The 24,576-nt window shown below is 42.4% G+C and overlaps 1 protein-coding gene across 1 annotated transcript; it reads left to right on the forward strand.

Annotated features, from left to right (window-relative positions):
• Positions 1-1,924: 1,924 nt before the first annotated feature.
• Positions 1,925-21,350, forward strand: PPP1R17 (protein phosphatase 1 regulatory subunit 17). The gene is made up of 5 exons (XM_010305100.2): positions 1,925-2,056; positions 9,432-9,544; positions 11,371-11,523; positions 12,954-13,115; positions 19,977-21,350. The coding sequence occupies exons 2-5, from the start codon at positions 9,463-9,465 to the stop codon at positions 20,054-20,056; spliced, it is 477 nt and encodes a 158-aa protein (XP_010303402.1). The 5' UTR covers positions 1,925-2,056; positions 9,432-9,462; the 3' UTR covers positions 20,057-21,350.
• The last annotated feature ends 3,226 nt before the right edge of the window (positions 21,351-24,576 follow it).

The raw sequence follows: 24,576 nt of genomic DNA on the forward strand, positions 1-24,576 counted from the left end.
ATTAGAAAGCTGGAAGCAGTCCCAACCCTCTTACAATCAGGACAATAACTGTAAACATTTAAAAGATCAGATTTGGGAGTAAATCCTCCATCACACTGGTAATGCGACAGCCCCTCTGGAGAAACTGGGATAAATCTTCTGCTGCAGTAAAATGCTTTGTGGCACCTGACAAATGTAAGAGGTGACTAGGGTTGGATGGGTGATCTTGCTGAGTGTGATAGGCCACTTTCCTCATGATTAAAGCTATCCTGCAATATTCCCAAAGCATCCATGGTATCTGGTGGCTAGAACAGCAAATTATTTTCTTATCCTCGGGGAATTTTTCCAGTGCTATAAATGACTGACTGACTTTTTTCAATCAGGACAATGAAAACATAAAAAGGTAATCTTCAGCTGAGTTTCAAAATAAATTTCTAATTTGAGTGTTTTGTTTCGTGAGCCCATTTTTCACTGACGTCATTCTGATTTTTCTGAGTTCATTAGAAAATATGAACTTGTGTTTCTAAGTAAAAGACATTTCAGTGTAAAAATAAAGAGTGTTTTTATTTAAAATTCGCTGCAACAGAGAGGTCTTGACAATGTTGAAAGGAAAATCAAAGTTATATGGAAATGGGCAATTCATAAAAGACAATTCTTTTATGAGGAGTTTGGGGGTTGAATGGTTTGGAGGAGTTTTGGTTTCATTTTCTTCTTCTCTTAATCTCTTAGAATTTCTCATAGAAATCTTAATCTTGCCAAAAAATCCTTAGTGCACTTTACTTAGGAGCCTATGCTCCATTTTTTAAGGAGTGATTTAAGCATTTATGAGCTTGCTTTTAAAAATGGGTCTCTGAGACGCCTAAACAGGCATGACTTATACTCTGCGAGGTAATGACGGTGCTTGTCTCTCCCAGACGTCGATGGGGAAAGCTCACAGTGCTTCCAGGTGGTGCCTTTAGAGCATTTTCATGTCCTCAGCACTTTGCAGAGCCGCACCTGAAACATAAAGAATCTGAGGGTGCTGCACAGTTCACAGAGCTGGAAATTAGCACTTTGCCCCTTTGGGCCTTCTGCACAATATATTATTTATGAAAGAAACCGTGACTAATTTAAAGTATGCAGTGCATGCTGGTGCTGTGGAATTGCAGTCGCTGTGATGGGGAAAAGAGAAGGAGATCACCGCAACTGTGAGCAGTCACAGTTTTTAAAAATGTTTTAATAAAAGGACATAGACAAAGGCATTTTTGTTGCAAATGAATACTAAGAGAGGGGCAGTTCACAATCCCACCACTGAGTAGAGTGTTTCTCCCAGAGCTTTTCCAACATCAGGCATGTTTGTATATTTTTCCCTCAGTTAAAATAACAGCTCCATCCAAAGGCATGGGCTAAAATAGGAGAGACTGGTCTCTGCTGGCAAACAACTGGCAGCCACAGAAGACTCCCTGCCTGGCCCCATAAATACCACGTTTGTATAACTAGTTGTGGCCAGGTACATACACAAACACCGCAGTCATTGCTGAACCTCAGTTCTGGAGAAGGTATCCATCACTTTCAGTGCTTATGGTGCTGCTCCTAGACACGTGCCCTGCCTCCTCGCTCCACTTTTATCCTCAGCTCTCCCTTGGGTCCCAGACAGCATCAGCCTCGCTCCCTCCCCTTGCCTTTTTCCTTGCGCCTCTTGACGCGGCGGCTGCAGCTCGCCTTTCGGCTCTCTTTGCCGAAGCTTTCTCATCCTCCCCTGCTCCTCTGAGAGCAGCAGCGTCTGCGGCTCTCGGTCTTCTGGCAGGAAAGATGCCTTCGCCTTGAGGCGCTGCCGGTCTCCCCCGTCCTGTTCCCTCTCCTTCGGCCTCAGCAACTCGCCGGAGAGGAAGGAAACGCGGTTAAAACCCGCTGGTGGGGCCGGGGAGCGCTGATGCTGTTCCCCAGCCCCCCGGAGGACGCGTTGCCATAGCGACGGCTCCCGCTGCTCCCTAGATAAGGCGGGCAGGAGCATCAGCTGCAGCCCCAGCCCAGACCGGTCCCGCTCCAGCGAGCCCCGGCGCCGGATCGCACCCTCCCCAGCGCCTCGTACCGCTTCGTAAGTACTTCATCCACACGCTTCCCTCCCGCCTGGGTGGCTTCTTGCTTTGCTCGTTTCTTTTCTTTTTTTTTTTTTTTTTTTTCCCCCCTTTAGCAGCCACCACCAGCAAGGCAAATCGCCCGTGTCACCCATGGGGACTAGCAGGAAAGTCCGGGGTCCTCGCTTTGTGGGGAGTGGGCTGGGGATGGTCCCATGTGGGACAAGTTGGGGTGCAACCACACTGAGGCTGGAATGCATGGATGGGGTCATGGAGAAAATCGGGGTGTGACCAGCACTGAGGCTGGAATGCATGGATGGGGTCGTGGGGAGGAGGGTGCTTTAGAGACAACTATTTCAACTAACTTTAACTGCTGGGACAGTTCACAAGCAGATAATACAAGCCACCAGAGTGGGAACTGGTATCGGGACTTTTTGTCCCACTACAAAGGGTTGGCATGTACAAGGGTTAGTTTGTACTTCAAGGAAATAATTAAGGAAGACTTTGTATTTCTCATTTATCTCCAAAGACAAAAACTTTCTGACTAGAACCTGTGTAAAAGTGTCTTGCTTTTTTTTTTTTTTTTCATAGACCGAAGTTTAACTGTTGAGATTTTTTTTTTTTTACAAGTTTATGGGAGGTAGTGGGAATCAGTCCAAAGCCCAATTTGGGTTTTGAACTACCCCCCAGAAGCGCACTGTCTGTGAGAGAAAACTGCTCCGAGACAATTCTGTGGGATTTCTGCATCCGTGCAATTATTAGTAGCAAAACTTTTGGGTGGAGGGAGACAACACAATCAGGCTTTCAAATAATTAAGTGTTTCCTAAGACGTTTTAAATATGCTTTAGAAAAAATCAAAATCAGACTAATCTGACAAGAATGCCTGGAGAGAGCAGCCTACTGCCCAAATAATTGAAAAAGAAACTCTGTGCAGGACCATGAGACTGTCTTCTATGCCCAGGAAGATGTCACTCCAATAGAGTAACGTTAAACATAAAGTAAAACTTGTAATGAAAAGTTTGGAACACAAAGCAGGAACACGCAGACTTTCCACTTTTAGGGCATCTGTTTTCTACTCTGACTGCAGTAGATGCATCGCCTTGCTTTATTCACAAGAGTTGCCCAGGAAGCAGTTGTAACAGGGCTAGGATAGGACCGGGGTATGGGTGAAGGTGCATATTTGCTAGTAAAGGAGCGAAGGCTGCCTGCTGAGTGCATGTGGAAGGAGCCAAATGCAGCCAGGTATGGTATCATTCCCCTTTGCCCTTGAAATGTTTCAGATGAACGCTGTGTTGGGAAGGTGGGTGCAAGATGATTACATCTGGATGACAGCATCTTATGCCTTCTTTACACATTTGTAAATTACTTTGTGCAAATAAGGGGCCTATTCACACTATAGGACCCCGTAGAGGACATGCGACAGAAGGAAGGACAGGTCTGCCTTTGCCTCCCGCCTAGGTTTAGGGAGGGAAGAGAAGAGCAGGTAAGGAGGCTGGGAGCCTGCCTGTTCCTCCTTGCTCATGTGCTCATTGCAACCAGACTGAGAGGGGCAAAGCAATTAAAAATAATTTATTAATCAAAACCTGTCAGAAGACCATAAGTGTGTGTGTGGTGGGAGGAGACACACCAGTCTTAAAGGGTAAGATGCCGGAGCAGCTCTTTGGGCAGGGTAGCGAAGCGTTGCCCTCGGTGCAGGCTGGACTGTGGCTGGTGTCTACGTGGGGCAGCACACTGTAAGGTATTGTTCCCATTTCCAGCTGTCGAGGAGCGCATCAGCCTCAGCGAGGCCAGGGCCTGCCTACGGGAATGTGGACAAGCACGTGTGCATGCTGTCCCGCCCCAGGGCCCTGTTGCCTCTGTTTCTGCTCTTGAACTCTGCTTCTTTCAGCTCATGGTAAAAATATGTTCTTGCGAAGTGCGCTGAGTCCAGGTGAAGATAGGTACATAGTGTCATACAGTCTTCTGTGGCAACATTATTATCAACCTACCAAAATAAATACTCAATAAATTCAGATTGCCTGCTGCCACCCAACATGGATGCTGTTAACAGTATTTTTATTTATGTAGCATCTATGTCAGCGTGCCAATGGTCATGTCCTGCAAACTAGTGCATGTTTTTTTCCTTGGGAATTTTGTCAATTGAGGAAACAAAACATTCCCCTGGGGGAAAAAAAAAAGGAAAAAAGAAAAATCCACATACTTGTGGACAGCACCACGTGGTCTATTGAAGTACTCAGAAGCACAGTTTGTGGAGACCTTGCAAAGGGTTAGTTCACAAATTCTAAGTATTCAACATGCAAGGGAATGACATGCATGTGTAACAAGTCATGCCCCTGATGTACAATGGGGAGGACTATTGACATCGATGCCCATTTAGCCCCTGTAAACTTTGATAAGAGTTGCAGATCAGAAATTCATTTCTCCATCTTACAGGTAAGAATGATTGCCTACTGATGACTCATTTGAGAATTGTGTTGTGCCTTGAGGCTGGATACGAATAAACATAGGTAACTAATTTCTGTGTAGCTGAATAGCACCTACTACTATTCAAATCCTAGGAGAAGACAAGAAATGGAGATATAACTTTCCCCTGCCTAAAGCCATTTCTGTGCCTAGTTCAGGTTCAAATGAAAAAAGTCCATCTCTTTAGTTTTGTTTTCAAAGCTTTGGGGTTTGATCTTACAAGGTAGGTTTTTCTCATGAGATTTCATTTCAAGTTGGTTTAAATGTCACATGATCAGATGGCCTCAAAGGATTCACAGCATTTTGGTAGAAATACATAAGAGTAGCTTTGCTGAATATTCCCTAAGGTCTAGCCTGATTATTTTAGACAAATATTTACATTAAACCAACTGCACATTATAATAGTAAGCCAAAACTGGTTTCTTTGTCTGGCAAAATATTTTTACCTAATGGAAGCGTAGAACTGGTGGCACTGGTGGACTTCTTGACGAAGCCCCACAATTTAAGGAAAGAAAGAATCCTATTATGTGCATGAATGTGTGTGTGGTTTAAGACTATGCTAGTGAGTGGTAGGATCTGTACATTCTCCTTTCTCTGGATACCTTTATTTGGGCATGTTAATCAAGCATATACAGCAACTGAGAATTATGAAAAAAGTTTTAGAGTGTGCTTTAAGCTACCTAGAAATCCATCAGTACCAAAGGTGATATCTAGAAAGTGAAAAGTTTAGACACTTGTGATCTGACTTGCCATCTCCTACAAAGGAGCCCTGCTGTTTCATGGCAGTGACTCAGCATGAGGGCTAATCCACATGAGACTGAAGTAGCTTTTACTCACACCTGCACTTTTCAGTCTGCCTTATCGTTCCTTGCTCTTCTCCGTCTGTAAGCAGAGCCAATCCTATTGAACGCCACATGCTTTCATGAGGAGCGAATGCAAAGCTATGTAGGCAAAGCTAGAACCTGTCTCAACTTTTAGGGAAGCATTTAAGGTGTCTCTATCAGTTCTGGCTCTTTCCAAAAGTAAGAGACTCCAGGCGACTCCCTTAGGCACATATATCTGCAGGGGGGGTGGTACAGCCTAGCTGCATTGTACCAAAGTCTCAGGCTAAATGTCTATTGAATTCGTATGGAAAAATCTATATCCATTTCAGGAAGCGTCTCCTGCTGAGTGTGATTTAGAGCTCCACTGAAACCATTACAGTTGCACAATGGATGAATGTGGCTCATTATGTCAAGAGATATAACAGAGTGCAAGGTAAAAAAACCACCTTAGTCCATCAAGCATTACCTACCAAGGTGACTGACTGCAGCAGAGGGTGCAAACCGTGCTAACGTGAGGGCTGATAGGAAAAGAGTTGCACTTAATACACGAAAACCCGAGAACGTGCTTCCATTTCTAAAGGCATATTAATGACTTTACACAGTCCCCATAGCAGTCTTCCTTCCCACGCGAAACGTTACTGGGGAATCTGTTTCTTTAGTGGCAGGAACTGATTTTAGTGGTTTGGGAAAGCACCATTTACAACGCTCACATACATCACCTCTCCTTTGAATGAGAGCTCTGTGCGTAATGCAGCGCGACAGGATGTAACAGCACTCACGTGTTCGCACATCGCATGCAATGTATACCCCCCCAAGATATTAAAACTCGTGATACGTTTTGGTAATCTTTCTCTTTTTCTTCTTTTGTCACACAGACTGTCAGAATATGCTTTTGTAAGCAAGGCAATGCTGGCTGCAGGGCAAACCTTAAAAAATAAAAGGGAGTGTGTGTCAGAAGTTAGGCTGTAAAGCTGTATTTTAAAGCACTAAAGATGCCAAGGGCTTGGCATCTGTGACTATGAAAATATGAAGACAGATCTAAGAGATTTATTTTAGAATACTATTTTTCGAACTACTGTATTAAGTAAAAACAATTAAGGAAGTCTCTCATAACCTGCATATATGATTCCTATATTAAGTCTGTTTACAAAGCTTTATTTTTATTAGGTGAAATAAATAACTCAATGAAACAACTTAGTGAAATCAAACCAAAGTTAATCATATTTTATGAGGCATTTCCAGTCAGTATAATTTACTACCAATTTTACATTTAAATTTTACTATCTTTCTTCAGCTATTTTTGCCTCAAGACTTGTTCAAAAAAAGTCTATAGTGTCTGAAATGGTATTCCTGATTTTACTGAAAACTTTCTAAACAGAGTACCCTTCAGAAAAGAACATTTTCCTTACAACCATCATATTTAGACAGCATGCCCTAATCAAATCTGATAAAATCAAATGGCATTGAAGAAAAAGAACCTCCCTCAAATCACAAAATGCAGTGTGAGCCTTCATAGGGCCAGATAATAAGTTTTTGTTTTAAATGAAATTATGACTGCTTCATTTTAAACCACAGCTATAGCTTATTTATACAGTGGATAAACAGAGCAACCATACCATGCTAAGGTGCATTCAAAGATTTCTTTATGCAGGGTCTTCCCAAGTGGAAGATTATTTTTTCTGTAAATGCAAATGAAGTCTCCAGGCAGTATAATCCTTGAGTACAGATGTGAGGCTGGACTGGGACAGTTCTGCAGTGAACAGCTGGAGGTCAAGCCCCTTAGCCAGGTCTGATTCAGTAAGGTATTTAAGAATTTGTAGAATTTTACAAATTTTTGTGAATTTTGAATACTGAAGGGTATGGGACTAAATCCCATACGTACATTATGAGTCAATGTTCCTGACCTTTACCACTGTCAACCAGTGTTGCTCCACTTACTTTGAAGTCACTGGAGTTTAGGACATGTTTTTCCAACCCCTGAAGAATTAGCTCAGCGCATGATTATGAGTGCGACCTTTCATATTTTGTCTGGCAAATATTTATGTGACTGGATTTTGCTTGAGGGTTAATTGTTCTTTATATAGACACAAGTTTAGTCATAGAAATGAGGTTAACTCCTCAGCTGTTATGTTTCGTGTTGACAAACAACCATTGCAATTTTCACAGAAATAATATAGGTAATTTCTTTACCTCCAGGAAGATAAAAACAAACTCCCACAGTACAGTCTCCTATTTTCCTATCCTCCTTTCCACTGTTTGACTGCCTTTTCTTTCACTTTTCTCTTTTATTTACTTTTTCTTCTCCATCTCCCCTTCTTTCCTCCATTTTTCACCATTCCTCCTGTCTTTCTTCTACTATTTATGTTCTCTCTATTTTTTTGTTTTTTATCTTATCTTCCCTGTCGCTTTCCTCGTCCCTACAAGGAAGTCACAATCTGCTCTTATTCCCCAAAAATGGAGAGCAGAGGTTGTAAGAAACTACTACAGCTGTTGCTGGCTGAAGCGAGGTACCCAGATCACTCAGACTGCACCTTCAGCTTGAAGATTTTTTCCTGTCATTCTGACAGGTTTCTGCTAAGCAACCATAGAAATGATCAGCAGTAAAAAAAAAAAGGTCTAATTTCCTTCTTCCTGTGATAGTATCTGGGGTGGCCCCAAAGTGGGGAAGTCCAGGATCAAATCTCAGCTTGGGGGACGCTGGGGGAGCTCAGATAGGAGGCTGGACTCCAGGACTCCCTGCAGTTGTGAGTAAAGGGGGATAGAACAGCAAAACCAGCAATCCAGTGAGACGTACAGAGCATGGGCGCTTCAACGGCTTTGTGAAACGGGTTCCCATGCTCTTAACGAGGTGATGAGTAAGTCTACTTCATGCTGGTTTTGGGGTCTGCGGGCACTGGCCATCTTTCAGAGGCAGCACTCACACCTGGGTCTTCAGCAGTATCCAAGCTCTCTTAGAGGAGCTGAACTTTTCAGACCAACTCAAAAGCATTTGTAATTGAAGTTAGATTGTATAATACACACCAAATATGATCCTTAGTTTACAGTTGAGAAAAAATGGAGAAGAAATCCAGAACAAAACATCCTAGTTCCTAGCATTTACGTTGTGTATGTGATAGCACTTTCTGTATGATCAAAGTCAGTATTCTTCTGTAGAGCCGATGTATTTCCCATGCTAGTGTGGGTTGCTTACAGCAAGGTAGGTGGAAAAATGGGATGTTGTGTGTGTAATGGATTGAGAGAAGCCCTGAGGAGAAGGACTTGGGGGTGTTGATGAACGAGAAGCTCAACATGAGCCATCAAGGTGTGCTCACAGCCCAGAAAGCCAACCATATCCTGGGCTGCATCCCAAGAAGTGTGACCAGCAGGTTGAGGGAGGCGATTCTGCCCCTTTACTCTGCTCTTGTAAGACCCCACCTGGAGTACTGCATCCAGCTCTGGGATGCCCCAACATAAGGAGGGCATGGACCTGTTGGAGGTAGTCCAGAGGAGGGTCACAAAGATGATCAGGGGGCTGGAGCACCTCTCCTGTGAGGTGCTGAGTTGGGGTTCTTCAGCCTGGAGAAGAGAAGGCTCCGTGGAGACCTTATAGCGGCCTTCCAGTACCTGAAGGGGCCTACAGGAAAGCTGGAGAGGGGCTGTTTACAAGGGCATGTAGTGATAGGACAAGGGGTAATGGCTTTAAACTAAAAGAGATTTAGATTAGAGATTAGGAAGAAATTCTGTACTGTGAGAGTGGTGAGGCACTGGAACAGGTTCCCCAGAGAGGTTGTGGAGGCCCCATCCCTGGAAGTGTTCAAGGCCAGGTTGGATGAGGCTTTAGGCAACGTGGTCTAGTGGAGCGTGTCCCTGCCCATGGCAGGGGGGTTGGAACTAGATGATCTTTGAGGTCCCTTCCAGCCCAAACTGTTCTATGATTCTATGTGACCAAGGCAGTGAATAAATGCATCTCTTAATATGTGTGAGCAAAATCAGGCCAGCAGACTGCATGACAGAACAGCTGGAAGACAAAAACTTCTCATGATCTGGCTAGCAAGTGGATACATAACACCGATATGTCTGTTTTATGTCATGCTGCTGTCTTTTTTTTTTTTTTTTTTTTTTTGTGTAGTAGCTTCAAAGGAGGAGAAAAGCCCATTTCAATGATGTCAACAGAATGTGTTCAGCCACTTGATATCCCAGAAGACAGACTGGACAAGCGAGATTCACACTGTAACCATTTAGGTAAGTGTTATTAGATGATGTCATTGCAGTAATTAGAGAGGTGTTGTCTTCACATCATTAGGTCCTGTCCAGTGCCCGTTTTTCCCCTCCAGCAACACAACTGAGCCCTCATGAAACCTGATAGATTACACCTTCTGCTGACACTTCTGATGCCAGATGGAAAGGCAAAGAACATTTTTCCTGCATGTAAATATCAGCAGAAGCTCTAGAGTGAAGTTAATTAAAGCAAAGAAAGGAAAAACAGTCATTGTTCTTTTCCCTGGTAGAAAAAATAGAGCAGTTTCTTCATTTATACCACAATAAACTGAAAGCTAGGATATAGCTGAGCCTTACCCGAACACATTTTCCATATGCAATTTCAGTAAAAGATTTCAAACACCTCCTTTCCCTCCACTGGGGTGGCTTTCTAAATACTTTTTCTCGTTCATTGCCAATCTGTTTCCTCCCTTGAACCTATTTCATACATAACTTTTGCACTGAGAGTACCAGAGGCATCTTTGCTCCACCACACTCCTAAATACCAGACTTCATACTTGATAGATGTGCTTTTTGCATATTCATGGTCTTTGCCTCTGCTTCAAATTCTATTACTTCACTCTCGCCTTGCAAAATTGTCATGAAGATTTAGCAACCCAGAAACAAAAATTTATTTGCTTGTTGTTACCCTTGTGATGACAATAATGAAACACAAATGCAATTATTTCACTTGCTTGTCAAAAAAAGTGTCTCGCTGCAGGCAAGCATAATTTTATAAACTTTGTTTTCTGGCCTGCAAGGAAGGTATCCTAGTTCTGCCTCTACCACACAAAATTTCTAACCACAGGCACCACTTTTACAACTGCTGGCATAACAAATATAATTGTTGCATAAAATTACTTATTTAATTAAGTACATTCTACAGTCCCATTCTACAATCAGGACACCGAGTCAGTGGGAGGTTAAATGAGTTCATTAGGACCATGCAGGAAGCTTGTGAAGGTCAGAAAAAGACCCCACATCTTCCAGAGACTTCACCTGAAAGTTGTCCTTCCCATGTCTATCTGCAGGCTCGCAAACTATAGCTGCCTCAAATAGTGTGAGAGAGCCTGGAATGAATCCTGTTGCACCCAAGTAGGGGTAGGGGACCCTGCTGAAGCCAAACAAGCAGCTTTTAAGAAATCAAAGCATTGGTTTGCATGATTATACTAATGACAGGCTATATTCAATATTTTCAGCTTGCATAAGCACCCAGAAATGCAGATCCTTGCAGAAAAACCACGCTGACCATCTGAGTCATCTGAGTCAAGGCTTGTTTTAAGGGAAAACCAAAAATCCAGTGTAATGTTATGTAAATCAAAAGTGAATACCAACTGCTCAGTGGCTCTGGAAATAAATCCAGCTCTTGAAAGGAACAATATACTGGCTTGGTTTACCGACACCTCAGGCTGACCCCACACACATAAATCTTTCCTTCACAAAAGTGCCCTTGTAACTCTTGAAGAGAGCCCGCACAGTTTGCACTGAACAAAACGGATGGCCATGGGACTTCTGCACACGATGGTGCGGCCTTCCCTCTGCCATGTAACACGCAGCTGCCCACAGCCCTCTCCCTCTGCTTTATGTCTACCACCTACAAAGTAGAAGGACCACCTAAGTCACTTGACTCCCACGTAGTATGGCACAGAGGCATCTTTTACCGACTTTTGATTTAAGAGATCTTTCTCCACAGGCATTTTAATCTGCTTGGATGAAAGCAGTATTATTAAAGCTTTCTTTTTACCATCTGGTTTATTATTTCCCCTCAGTTTCAATTTCTATTAACCCTTTTTGTTTTTTTTCCCCTGCAGAGGATCTTTCAGAGCAGCTGATTAAGAGCTGTGACCTCAAGAAGAAACCAAGAAAAGGTAAAACCATCCAGGCTTCCCAAAACACTGAACAGGAGCAAAAAAAGCCAAGGAGAAAAGATACACCAGCTTTACACACACCACCACCCCTAACAGGTGAGCAATAAATCTCTTGACTTCGAAATCCCAATTCAGCTGAGGGGCCTGAATCTGGGAGAAGGTCCAGAGATCCCTCATTCATTTAGGTCCTCTTGGAGGTGGGTAAGAACGCAGCTGCACGCCATGTGCAGCTGGGAAGGCAGGCAGGCAGAGAGGCTGACTTTCTCAAAGGCATGCCCCGTTAGGCAAAGGGTTTTCTCACAGGTCCTGGGAATACCAAAGTGAGTGAGACTGTGTGCTCCTGAAAACGTGCTCCCTTGGAGCTCACAGTCTTACTGCCTTTAGATGATAAATTATGCATGTTTATCTCTAGCTGCTGAGCCATTCTAGATGCCCAGATTTGATTTGGTCCACTTTCTTGTGCAGCTCGTACTCAGGGCCCGAAGGGAGGCTGAACGGGAGTAAGGCTGGCAGGGGACGGGAGAGGCACACAAGCCGGGTGTGGGTTGCTCCTCCTGGAAATCGCGGGGGTCTTGTGTTTATGGGGACTCTGGCATAGGGCGGGTGTTATGGGAAGCCAAAAACCATCACAGCAACAAAGGGGCTCCTTGTAGGGTGCTCCCTGCTGCTGTGCATCTACAGACCTCTGAAGTTCAAGAGCCAAATGCCACCAACCTGGGGAAGGGAAGAATGAGCAGGAGACTGCCACTGAAACCTGACGATCTTCCAAGACCAGCAGCTGGAATAAACATTTGTCGCTTCTCTCTGCTAACAAGCACTCCTTGTTGTGCTCTCCGGGGAGACAGCTGTGCTCTTGTATCCGCTGCATTGAGTTCTTCTTCCCATGCTGCACATACACAGAGGAGTTAGCCAGGAACTACTTGCACGGTCCCCTGTGTACCCACAACAATTCACCAACTCAAAACCAAGCAGCTGGGATTTTCCAATATTTGTAATCCAGATATTGAACTCGGCACGTTTGACTCTGTTCAGCTCTTACGTGTTTCTGCCCCTCAGCAAGTCTCTCTTAGGGAAGAGTGGCTCAAAGGCTGAAGAGGTGCATTTTGTGCCCACAGTAGCCATATCATAAAGAAAACAGAGCTTTACTAGTTAAAATAGGCCATTTCTGTGTGGTCACATTGCCCCAAGCAGAGGCTTGAACATCTGTATGACTGATCTACTTTGATAAGATGTCTAAGCTTCTGGAATAGAAGATTGCACTCATCTTTACCATGATTTCTGATGGACTGCAGTTTAGTCCATTAAGTACAACCAGAAACCAGGTGGCCTGATAACATCACTGTCTCTAGCCTATGGGATATAACTGACTTGGAGGAAATGCATACCATTGCAAAACCTGACAAGTAGGTACACCATGCAGAACAGATCATCCACTCGTGCAGCCTTACTTCAGAGTAGTCCTTGGGAAAGTTACACAGGTGCAAATTTCTTGTTGAAGTGGCTTTTTTTTTTTTTCTTGACTGCAGGCATACTTTCAGACTTTTCTGATAATCTGCTGAAAAGATATGGTATCACAGAGAAGCCACAGAGAGAGAGAGTGAGTCCAGGCTCTCAGATCACCGAACTGGAGCAGAAAAAGCCCAGGAGAAAAGATACACCTGCAATACACATCCCACCCTTGATAATAGGTAAGAAACTTAGGTAAAGGTGCTCCAAAGACGAAGCAAAATGTGGCTACCATCAGAGGTATGTTTGGGAGAAGGCTGGAAGGAGGTTGTTCTGCCCTGTGTACTTAGCAGTGCCTGCCAAACTGGACCTATTTGGTCAAAGTATATAAAAACAGTGGTGGCTCATGAAAATTCTTTTCTGTATTCCCTACCCATGTTTTGGGGATAGAAGGGGAGTAAGAGAAGACATTAGGTCACTTGATTCTCTCTTGCAAACATGATCTTACTTTTGTGAAAGGCCAACTACTGCCCTGCTTTTCAAATTGAACACATGCAAGTTTTTAGGTCACCAGCACTAACATAGTTCACACTGCCTCAAACAACCTGGAACAAAGCTGTCCTGATTAACCTCCTCTTAACTCCGCAGTCCCTAACATGCACCAAGGAAACCAAGCTGTGATGAATTTCTGCTTAACAGTACCTTAAACACAGTTCTGTGCTTCTGGCATGATACACTATGCAGTAGCTAATTCGCTTGGTGACCATATGAAGTCAGCCAGCCATGTTTTGGTCCTAAGACCCTTTCTTTGTTGAGTTTCCCACACTCCTCTATACAGAAGAGCCTCAATTCATCAATATTTCTGAAGGTCTTGGAAGATGTAAAGCACAGTGCAAGCGTTAATTACTAGTGTTAGCCAGGGATGCAGGAAATAGTGCAAGTTTGTATGCTATGCACCAGCCCTTTCCAGATCACAGGATGGAGCAAACAAATGAATGAAAAACAAACAAACCCCAGATCCAAAACTAGTGCCAAAACTGGAAAACACTGTTCCCTTAGGAACCTCTTGTATGAACTGGTTCTGCAGTGGGCTGGCACTACTGACCAGTGAGAGACACTAAATGAAAAGGTCATGAGACAGATACTTTAGCCCTGAGTGACTCAGCGGCAGCTCAGTACATCTAGCACCTGAGTTTCAGGTACACTTTCAATGGAATTTCCTGTACACCTAATAATTATACGGTGTGCAAATGGCTTCATCAATCCAAATAGGCACCTGTATTTGTAGACATCTTTCTTTGTGAGCCTGAACCTTCATAACTGACATCAACATGTGTAAGAATTTTTTTCATTTAATCAGTATGGGGCGCCAAAAAGCAGAGAGGAGTATGACTAAGTTTGCAGGATCATGGCAGCAACCATGGTGAATACTAGTGCTTTGCATATTGATCTGCCTAAGGAAAACACATTTTTTATTTGCTCACTGAACTCAAGCATCCCAATGGCTTGCAGCATCAGAGCTGCTGTGAATCACTTGAAACCTGGTCCAATCACTTGCTGGGGGCAATGAAATCTATCATACAACTTCCGAGCCCAACTGCAAATGCTCCACTTTTTGAGATATTTACTATAGAGCACTGATAATGAACTGCTTGTATAATTGCTGGAGGAAATTACCCAGCAAATTACCTGGAATTCCACGTGACAAATAAATTAGGTGGGAAAAAAAAAAAAATCATAGTCTTTTAGGGATTGATTCAGAAACAGAAGCAGAGGCAAAATTTATCAAACCATTTGTAATAAATATTAGTCCTGCATATTATACTTGAAGCCTACCCTTCCCATGGACCTTGGAGGAAAGGTGAGACATTTTGGTCAGTTCAAAAACACTCCCAAGAAAAGTTGCCTTTGGCCACTTGTAGCACCTTTGAAGATGCTGTATGTCCTTTTCACTTCAGGGTGTATGCGGAGAAGGAGAATCTGAAAGCAAAACTCATTTGACAGAAATCAAAGATGAAATATGTGACAGCGAAGCTGAGAGGCTTGACTCTTGTTTAGTTTAAATGTAATTGCTAACTAAGAGGATGCAGCAAAGGTGAATTATTTCCTTGACCTGTCTCAACAACACTCTGGTTGGATTAGCATCTAGTCACTTATTCATGTTTCGACCCTAGCTTTAACTAGCTCAAGTAGGTACTTAAGAGAGAAACAAGAATCATGGTAAGGGTCTTCACCTCCTGCATCCCATGAAGACTTTCTCTTCAACTTTTAATAATATTCAAAACAAAGAGAAGCTAATACAAGTTATATGGTAACAGAAACATGTTATAATCCCCAAATGATTTGATAATCAAAAAACTCAAAAGGGAAGAGCACAAAAAAGAAAAGTGTAGTGACCTTCAAATGTGTGACAAAATTCAAACTGTGTGCATTTGCTGTTGGGGAATGATAGAAACTAATGCATTTTTCAGCTGTTTGCAATTATACCTCCAATGTCGCTTGCCTACTGGTGAAGCCACCTTCCAACACTCAGCATGGATTCCAAGCAGACTGCTAGATGCTGCCTCTCCCTGCGGACAGCTTTTCCAGATCCTGTATTCTGGGTCCATGTTCCAGCGACTGACCGCCTGTGGCAGACTTGTGCCTGTATCAGGGGCAAAGCAGCCTGTTTGTTTGAATGCCTGAATTTCATTCCCTCCCTACTCTAAGGACGCATATTTTCTTTTCAAGATACATACCAACATACAGCGTTCTGCTGGTTGAAATTTGCCAGGGGTGGCTCCATGATTTGCTATGAAAAAGTGACTCATTGTGGCTTAGGTCTGGTCCAATATTTACTACTTGTTTACTTTCAGGGTTATGCCATCAGGTAGCAGACAGAGCACAAACAAACAGAGCTCTTGCGGAACTGCTGTGCAAAATAGAACCTGAATTATAGACTCAGAGACCTGAGAAGCCCTGGCAGGGCTATATGCGCTAAATAGACAGGCCTTTCTATCCCTGTCTCCCTGTTATTGGCACTGCCGCAGTAAGCAGCGCACTCGGTGCCGCGTGTATCCCTTGTGACATGCTAATGAGGATTGTCCCGGTTTCTAACATTTCCCCTTCAGATCCCTCCCAAACACCACTTCCAGATGCCAATTTGAAAAACTCCACTTAATTGTTTGTAGTAACAGAGCTTAATTACTAGATTATCTTTTTAAGCAGCTGCCCACACAAATAGCTTTGTTGTAAATGTAGACAAAAATGGCAGCTGTGTTTTCTCTCTCCATTTTGACCAGCTGGTTATGAGCACTTTAGGATGGTCCCTTTCCTTCTTGGATGGCCACCGAGACTCTATCACAAATAACAGCAAGTCACACAGACCATGCAAAGTGATAAAAATCATGTATCTACTGGACTGCATGGGATCCAAGTGAGAAGTAGAATCAGTTTTACACCTTGCAAACACCCAAGAGGGCTGCTCAATAAGCAGCTTAACATTTTTGCCTGGAGGAACCCATGGCTACCTGTTGCCTGCCGACAGAGGCTAAGGAAATCAGTCCTTACGCAGCTTAAACATCTACACCTGGGCATCACAAACCCCTTCCCTACAAGGGTCAGACTTGTAAATGTATTCGGGCTTCAAACTCCACTAAAGTGGTGCAAATAACATTGTGCCATGTGCGTACAAATGAGCCACGAGCAGAGGTCTCCTTCATCAGCCAGCTCCCCTACAGTCAGCCAACACCTTGGCTTTCTGAAGGGATTAGACCAGAAGACAAAATATAATCACAATTCTAACGTCATTTTTTTTTCTTCTCATATGACAGTAAATGATTTGAATCTGATCCAAAGCCTTTACTCGGCTCTGGGACACTATATTGCCATCCCCACTTAGCCATATATTCAATTAACTGAAGTATTTCTGAGAGCTCTTCATGCCTGTGGGTTTGAGTAAGAATGTAAATACATGTGTAAATATGGGAACGTGGTTCCTGAAATGTGGCTACTTAGGGTTTCTTAATCAGATCAGAGATAACTAGTAAAACCACAGTTTCAAACCTTCATTCTCCCTTATGCCCTAGAAAACTAGTTAAGGTAGCTCCTTTAGGATAACATCAAACCCCCAGTGAAAAATTTCGAGTGACATGGAAGTACAGCACTTCAATGTCTCTTGCCCTTTTCCAGTGCAAGGGATGTGACTGGAGCACTCCAATACTCTTCCGACCCGGCTGTCTGTAGGCAGTCACTTGGAACTGGTGCCATCTTGGTTGGTTTTCTGATTTACAGCCCAGCAGGAGTGGTGTAGATCTAGGTGGCACCTGGCAAATGGTTGATGTAAGCCAACTTCTTCTTCTGCCTGTTTGAGCTTCCTAACAGAAGCTCTCATGTCTCTGTGAGCCTTTGAGGTCCTAGTGTCTAGCTAAAAATTGCAAGTAGTTGCAAGTTCTGCTGGGAAAATATGATTGCATTGTATTTCTACTCTGTTTTCTTTAGTCAGATCCCTTGGCAGATATTAACAGAACCTACCAATCCTTAAAACAGATTTGCGGGCTGAGTTGCATTTCATAATACACACAGCTGGGAAAACAGAGGCAGGGAGGCTAAGTGATTTACTTAAACAGCAAACAGAGAATGACTTACAACAGTTCCAACATCCTGCTCACTCCTTTAAACCCAGAGTTTCCAAACCACATTCAGTAAAGCACAATTTCTCCACAAGTGGCAGATCAGCGGCATCGTATCAAAGACAAAAATCCTTTCCTTGTGTTACAGAAATAATTCTAGCTAAGACATCCCATTTATATACTCTTTCCACTGCATTAAAAGGCTGATTGTAAAGACATGTTGTTAGTCCTGGAAGTTGCTGGTGGACCATGGTCTGAAAAGTTAATAACCTGCACCTATAGGCTATGTCCTCCTCTGAGCTTTGAATCCTGAGCTCTACCAGAAACTTTTGGAGTTCATCAGTCACCATTTGTTGATAATGATGCGTGATCTTGCTATTGATTGCAGTAAGCGTCTGGTACGCTACTGATGTGGGTGCAGCTGAAAGCTGGGGAGCTCTGCTTGGCTGCTACTCTCCAGCTGTCTCTAGCATCTGCTCTAAAAAGGCTAGTTTATGTGCTATACCCAGGCCATCAGAATTACATAAACATACTTTTCCTTCATCACTTCGTAATTCAAATAAGAGAGTGGACATGATCATAAAGCACAGTGCAGCTTTATTTAGCTTGCATTCCTGAACTCTTATTCCTGAGTTTACCTAAAAAATAGGTTAGCTGTCATCAAGTGATCCATTGTAGCTTCACATTTTAAGAGTATTTTAGTTATGTTCTCCTCATTCCTCAAATGCTCCATGAAGAAAAACAACAACAAAACCCCACCCTCCCCTAAAAAAAAACCCCACAACCCAAACCTCAAAGACAACGGAAAAATAAAAATTGCCTGTATTTGTCTAAGTTGTCTATATGAATAGAAGTCTGGGTGGGGAACATTTACATCTATGTACATAAAATGGCATAAGTTTTTGCAGTTAATGGTGGTTACTCCACTGCTGCTTGAACAAATGAAGTCCTTCATGCTTTGAAATAATATTCATTCTTGCCTTTCAGTTTATCTCACAGTCCCGCTGAAACCAGCTAGTTCACAAGAACTGCATATAAATGAAGCAGGAGTTAACTTAAATGAAGGGCAGTATAGGTTAATATTTTCATTAATTCATCACTTCTTGAAAAGACTCCAAATTTGAAGAAAATCTTCCTGTGTGGTATTGCTCTATTTTCAGAGCTCATCAAGACTGAAAGCCTTCTCTGTGAGAGGGCTTTCCATGCAGAACGAAGCAAAACAGGTTGGTTTGACGGAACAACTCAGCTGGTTAGCACAGACTGAGAGCAAACAGCAGGAGACCAAATTAGGGAGAGATTTCGTCGGTCTTGACACAATGGTAACCCTCATCCTGTTTTTAGACTATGTTAACCTGCACATCAAGGAATGCGGGCATAAAATATATCTTGCAGGTCACTTGCTTTTTACTGGGAACAGGCAAAACCAACACAATATGTTAAAATAGGGATCAAGAACATTTTCTATCATCTAATGCATTGTCCTCTTTTCACTCAATTAATTTAATTTCTAATAAAGAGAGCAGTTACAGTAATTGTGATATCTTGGCATCACGTAGAAGCCTCAAGAATGGTAAGGGGTGGACGTAGTATATTTTAAGTATGAGAGAAAGAGACAGAGAGTAGGAGGGAGAGGCAGATACTTGTGGAAGGTATGATCCACAACCTATCTAGGTAATAGAGAAGGACTTTGGAAGAAGGCAACACTTACACATGGAAAGATACTTCACATAGCATACCTACAGCTGATGAAAAGGTTTCTGGAATCCCCATGGTGTGCTTGAACTGTGAAATCAAATTCCTTTCAATATCATCTCATATTGTCCTTCGGTGCGTTCATGATAGGGATGAAGCTTTAATTTTCTTTTAGGATGGCGGGGTTTCAAAGCTTGTTAAGATCCCAAACCTCAGTAACTCTAATACTGGCTCAAAGTCTTCAATAATATACCTAAGTGTTTTAACATTGATCTTAATCTGGTTGCTTTTGGAATTTATTGATACTATATAACTTCAGCAGGGATAGCACTTGGCATGTGGGTATTGTAACATTTGTCTCTTTTGGCATCTGCATTTGCAAAACCTAAGTAATATCGCTGTATACATATAGAAAACAAACATGCATACACGTCACAAAAATTAATCACAGTGTTTATTTCATTATGCAAGCTCTTTCCTTTTTTGAGCTTCCCAAACACTTTTAGAAACAGGTTCCCGGATGAAACTTTGGTGTCTCTTTTCACAGGTAGCACAAATATGCTGGATTTAAGTGCCTGATAAATTTAGCTAAAAATGCAGCAATCCAATTCTAGTTCGCTAAATATCGGGAGACTGATGTGCCAAAAATAAATGAGGAGTAGCTCCCATGAAAACTACATTAGAATCAAGAAATTAGAGAGTACTGAAAGATTCTTCTTACCCTGATATTTTCTAAAGCAATATTTTAAATCAACTCCTTTTCTCTCTCTCTTTTTTTTTTTATGTCCTTCTGTTTTTAAGGCACTAAGCTGCTTACAGAAGAAAAGCAAACAGTGATTATGGAAGATGAAGAAAAGGATGGAGACACAATCCGCAGTTAGGATTACAGTGATATTTCCAATAATGCAGTGTAAATAATTCTGGGTCATTCAAAGTGGCAGCACATAGACAAACCAGTCCTTTCATTTTTATAAATAATAATTTTCTCAAGCATACACTTGAATTTAAATTCTCTTCAAGTGCTTATCTGCATCTCATGAAATCCCAGCAAGCATCATAGGAAATGATGACAGAAATTTCACTTACACATGGGATTGGAGGAATTCTCTTGGTTTACTAAAAGCAGCTTCCCAGGATGCCACCAATCCACTGTACCTGGCACTAGATACCAGAGTGGTTGGTAGCACAGGGCAGTAAAACATCAACTAATGATTCAAACTGCATTTTTCTCCTGAGCTTTTCTCTGCTGGAATAACATTGGCCGCAGTGCAAATTCCCACATGCAGAGCTTATGGGATAGACAGAGGAAACAACTCTAGAGTCCCTGAAATGCAAAGCAGACGCTTCCTCTGCCTGTATCTGCTCATGACTTGTATTTGTGAGGAGAAAAATGTAGATTCGTGGTAGTACAAAAACTTACAGCTAAGGACTGTCAACACTGGCACATCAAACAGGATGAAGGGCAGAGCTCTCAGAAGAGAAACACAGGAAGTGCAGCACCAGCCTGTTACACTGGGGTAGAATATGGATTTTTTTCTTTTCTTTCAAAGGTTTTATTCCTGGGTTGGTGAAAGATAAACTAGTTGAATAGTTGATCCTTTTATTCCATATTTTTTCTTTTGTCATCTGCTTTTTAAACTGAGTCCGAGGCTGTCAGGAGGGGCTGTAAAGATCAAAAATCACAGTGGTAGAGAAAAAATCGAGTAAAAGGAATAGTGTTACTCAATGACATACGCATACTGCAAGGTGGGACAGCATCACGCCTTTTTTTTAATAGTTTACCTCATTGATTCATTCAAGAATTGTTTTAACAGCCAGCTACAGCCTTCAGCATTTACACAGAGACGGGTACTTGTAGAATATTATACAAAATAGGTAGAACTGGGTAGTTTTGTGCTTACCTTAATAGCTCTGTGCGCTAGATGGACCAGCACTGCTGGCTCGACCCATAGGGACCTCAGTAGAGAGGTTAAAGATTATCTAGCCTGGCAGACTGGATTTAGTTATCTTTTTAACACCCTTAGGCAGACAGCTAAGGAGCACGCTAGTTTGGACTTCATTTGCCACAGTGACTGACCCAGCATCTTTCATGAGAACGCAGTCCATTCGCAGATATTCAGCTTCAAGATGTAATCAACAAGCTTATAATAAATAATGGTGTATTAAAGTGTACAAGAGGCCAGTTACATTATTAATGGGATGCTTGATACCTAGGAGGTGTACTTTTCTTTATCCGGTTACATCAGTGAGACAAGATAATATTTAAAATATAATCAATCAGTAATTCATATAGCAACATTTGTGTAAGGTATACAGTAAAGTATTTCACAGCAAATATGTGACAAGAAATACGTGCAATTTGAGTCTAACTTTACCAGTGAAGTTGGTGAATATTTTCAGTGCACAATACAGCAAGACTGAGAGTGTGGAGTCCTGAAAAGATTCAAATGATCAGCAATGGGTTAGCTGTGAAAATGTACGTGTTTAGACATGAAGGCCCTTTTAACAACACAAGGCAGGAGCACAAGTAGGATGTGACTGACTTCACTGCTCTGAAGAGGATTTGTTTCCAAATCTGGGGAATGCTGACACAGCTTAATATGGAAAAAAAAAAAAAAAGGAAAAGAAAAAAAAAGCAAAAGAAAAAAAAAGCAAAAGAAAAAAAAAGCACCCTTTAAGCCTAGCACTGTATGTTCTTCGCCAAAGAGGAGTTACGGTTCCAGTGACATCTCTGACGGCACAGCAGACTAATTTACCATCTCTGTATAGAACAACTTGAAGCCCAGCCATAAAAATGCCATAACATACATCATTTGCTGCAGTTCATTTAAAATTGCATATTCATAGCTTGGTAATTCAGCATTTACTGTTTTTCCACCCAGGAGCAACATGAGCAACTAAAAAGTAATTTTTCATTTGATCAATTAAGTAACTAGGAGTTTTTGCAATGTTCCTGGGAAACAGTGCGATGAATTGTTTCTCAAAGCTTACACCTGCCTCGCTGCAACCCGTGCAAGTGTTTAATGTTACTTTATTTGGGAATAAGATATGATTTTTTTTTTCAAATCAGATAAACACTGCCCGTCCCCCAAAACGAAGCCTTTAGGTGTTGTAGAATTGTGTGTGGACTGTCCAATGGCATGGATGCGGTTTATTGGGTTTATTTATTGCTGTTCAGGCTCTGAATTCTCCCTTTAAGACCGGATAGTGCTAAAACTGCACAAATTGGTCTCCTGGGCAAATGGCTGGAGTTGGTGTGTTCTGGGGCAGAAACGCTTTTGTACCCCATGTCCCCAAAGGTCCCCCATGGTCATTACAGCAAAAACTGAAGGAAATGGAAAGCACGGAATCAAGCTAAGCTCTTCCGTAGCACTGTTAGGACTGAGATGCTCCAGACTGAAGTTGCTTACATTGTCCGCGCACAGGCATTGCCTGCTTTAGGGCCTTAGCAGCTGGCTTGTGTTCAGATATTTAGCTGGAACTGCATCTCACCCCAGAACTCTGCACTGGGCAGGACAACCGGTCCGAGGCCTCGGGGGAAATGAAGTGCTTCAGTCAGTGAATAAAAAACTGATTGCAGTCAGGAGGTTGTTAATGGCTAATACTTTCGGAGTGAATTTTCAATTAACCTCTACCTAGAAACTACATATGACCTTGCAGTATTCTTGTATTCCTCTGAATTCCTCTGTATTCCTCTGCCCAGCAATTGCATCTACAAGCGAAAATCGAAAATGCACGTCTCTGAAGCACATTAGAAATTTTGGCTTCTCACTTATATTTAAATAAGTTCATAAATGCATATTATTCTGTTCCTTACATCCCCAAAAAAGCCATGGGCCTCTCAGAGTGAGGTGGTGCAAACAGAAATAGCAGTATTCTGGATGTGTAGTTCTACAAATAGAAAGAACGAACATTAAAAGCCAGTTTCTACTCTGTAATACCAGCTCCTGGTCCTGTGGAAGGAACCCATGTCAGTCTGTCAGACCCAGGAGCTGTGAAGGGAAGCTTAATCCATCCTTATACCCAACATCCTGAAGAATCCTAAAAAGATTGGACTGGACAGATGGACAAGCAGCAGCAAAATTAGAAAGCACATGCCAGAAATAAAAGAACTGCTTTTGATGAACCATTTGTGCTTATTCTCACAGGTGTGATGAGCCTGTAAAATGCAAGCTGTGTATTTATAACCATGAGACACATTGCCATAAGCTTTGGATTTTTCCAAGCTGTCAAGTCTTTTCCAACTTTCAAAGTAGGCTTTAGGCCCCAGGTGGTCTTAGGGTCTGAGACAAAGTTAAATCTATCCCAGGTTTGTTTTTCTGTATTATGTTTAGCCTGGAGAAGAGAGGGCTTAAAGGGATCTTATAAATGTATATAAATGTCTGATGGGAGGGAGTAAAGAAGAGGGAGCCAAGCTCTTCCCAGTGGTACCCACTGACAGGACAAGAGGCAGTGGGCACAAAGTGAAATACATGAAAAAATACATGAAAAATACATGAAAAATACATGAAAGTGAAATACATGAAAAGCCACTTACTAGTAAGAAAACCTGTTTTTACTACTGAGCACTGGCACAGATAGCCCAGAGAGGTTGTGGAGCCTCCACCCTTGGAGATTTTCAAAACCAAACTGGGCACAGCCCTGAGTAACCTGCTCCAGTGGACCCTATTTGGACTGGCCAGCTCCAGAGGTGCCATCCAGCCTCAGTGATTCTGCGACTATAGCCCAGGATCCAAAACAAGGCAGCTGCTCGGTGATGCTTAGCAGGTCTGTGAGAGATCAGGAGAAAAATTTGGGGTAAAGGGAGGAGTACCTGCAAAGGGATAGTGAGAAATCGACCAGAAGGACTCATGCTGGCCAGATACCTGAGCAACAGAAGTGAACAATAGGTCTCAACAAGGAGAAAGGAGGTGGGCACATGGCCGGTCCAGAACAAAATTTGATTTATGAACCCAACTGTCTACCTCATGACCTAAAGAATTGAAAAGGCCCATTTAAGCTGCTGAGCCACAACTACTCCTCCCCCCTCCTCCCCTTCCTCCTCCGTCTCTGCTCTGGCTGCTGCAATTGCCCTTGAGGATGTTGGAGCCAATCTTCCTTTCCAATTCCTGTTTATGCAGGCATAGAAATACACAAAATATATAAATATATATATATTAATACTCAAGAGTCTCTCTATGCCTCACTCACTGTGAATTTTAACATTCAGATTTTTAATTCAGACTTTAATCCTTTTCTAAAGAAATAAACAAACAACTCCCTCTCAAAAAACAGAGCACCAAACTTCCTTGCCATAGAAAGTGATCCACTGATTAGAGCAAAGAGTCAGTTCACAAATGGACTGAACAGAAAAAAGGCTAAATTTGCAAGTGTTGATAGTTGCAAGGAGTAGTTCATAACA

This window comes from Balearica regulorum, chromosome 2, assembly GCF_011004875.1.
Source record: "Balearica regulorum gibbericeps isolate bBalReg1 chromosome 2, bBalReg1.pri, whole genome shotgun sequence".
In the NCBI taxonomy this organism is placed as follows: domain Eukaryota; kingdom Metazoa; phylum Chordata; class Aves; order Gruiformes; family Gruidae; genus Balearica; species Balearica regulorum.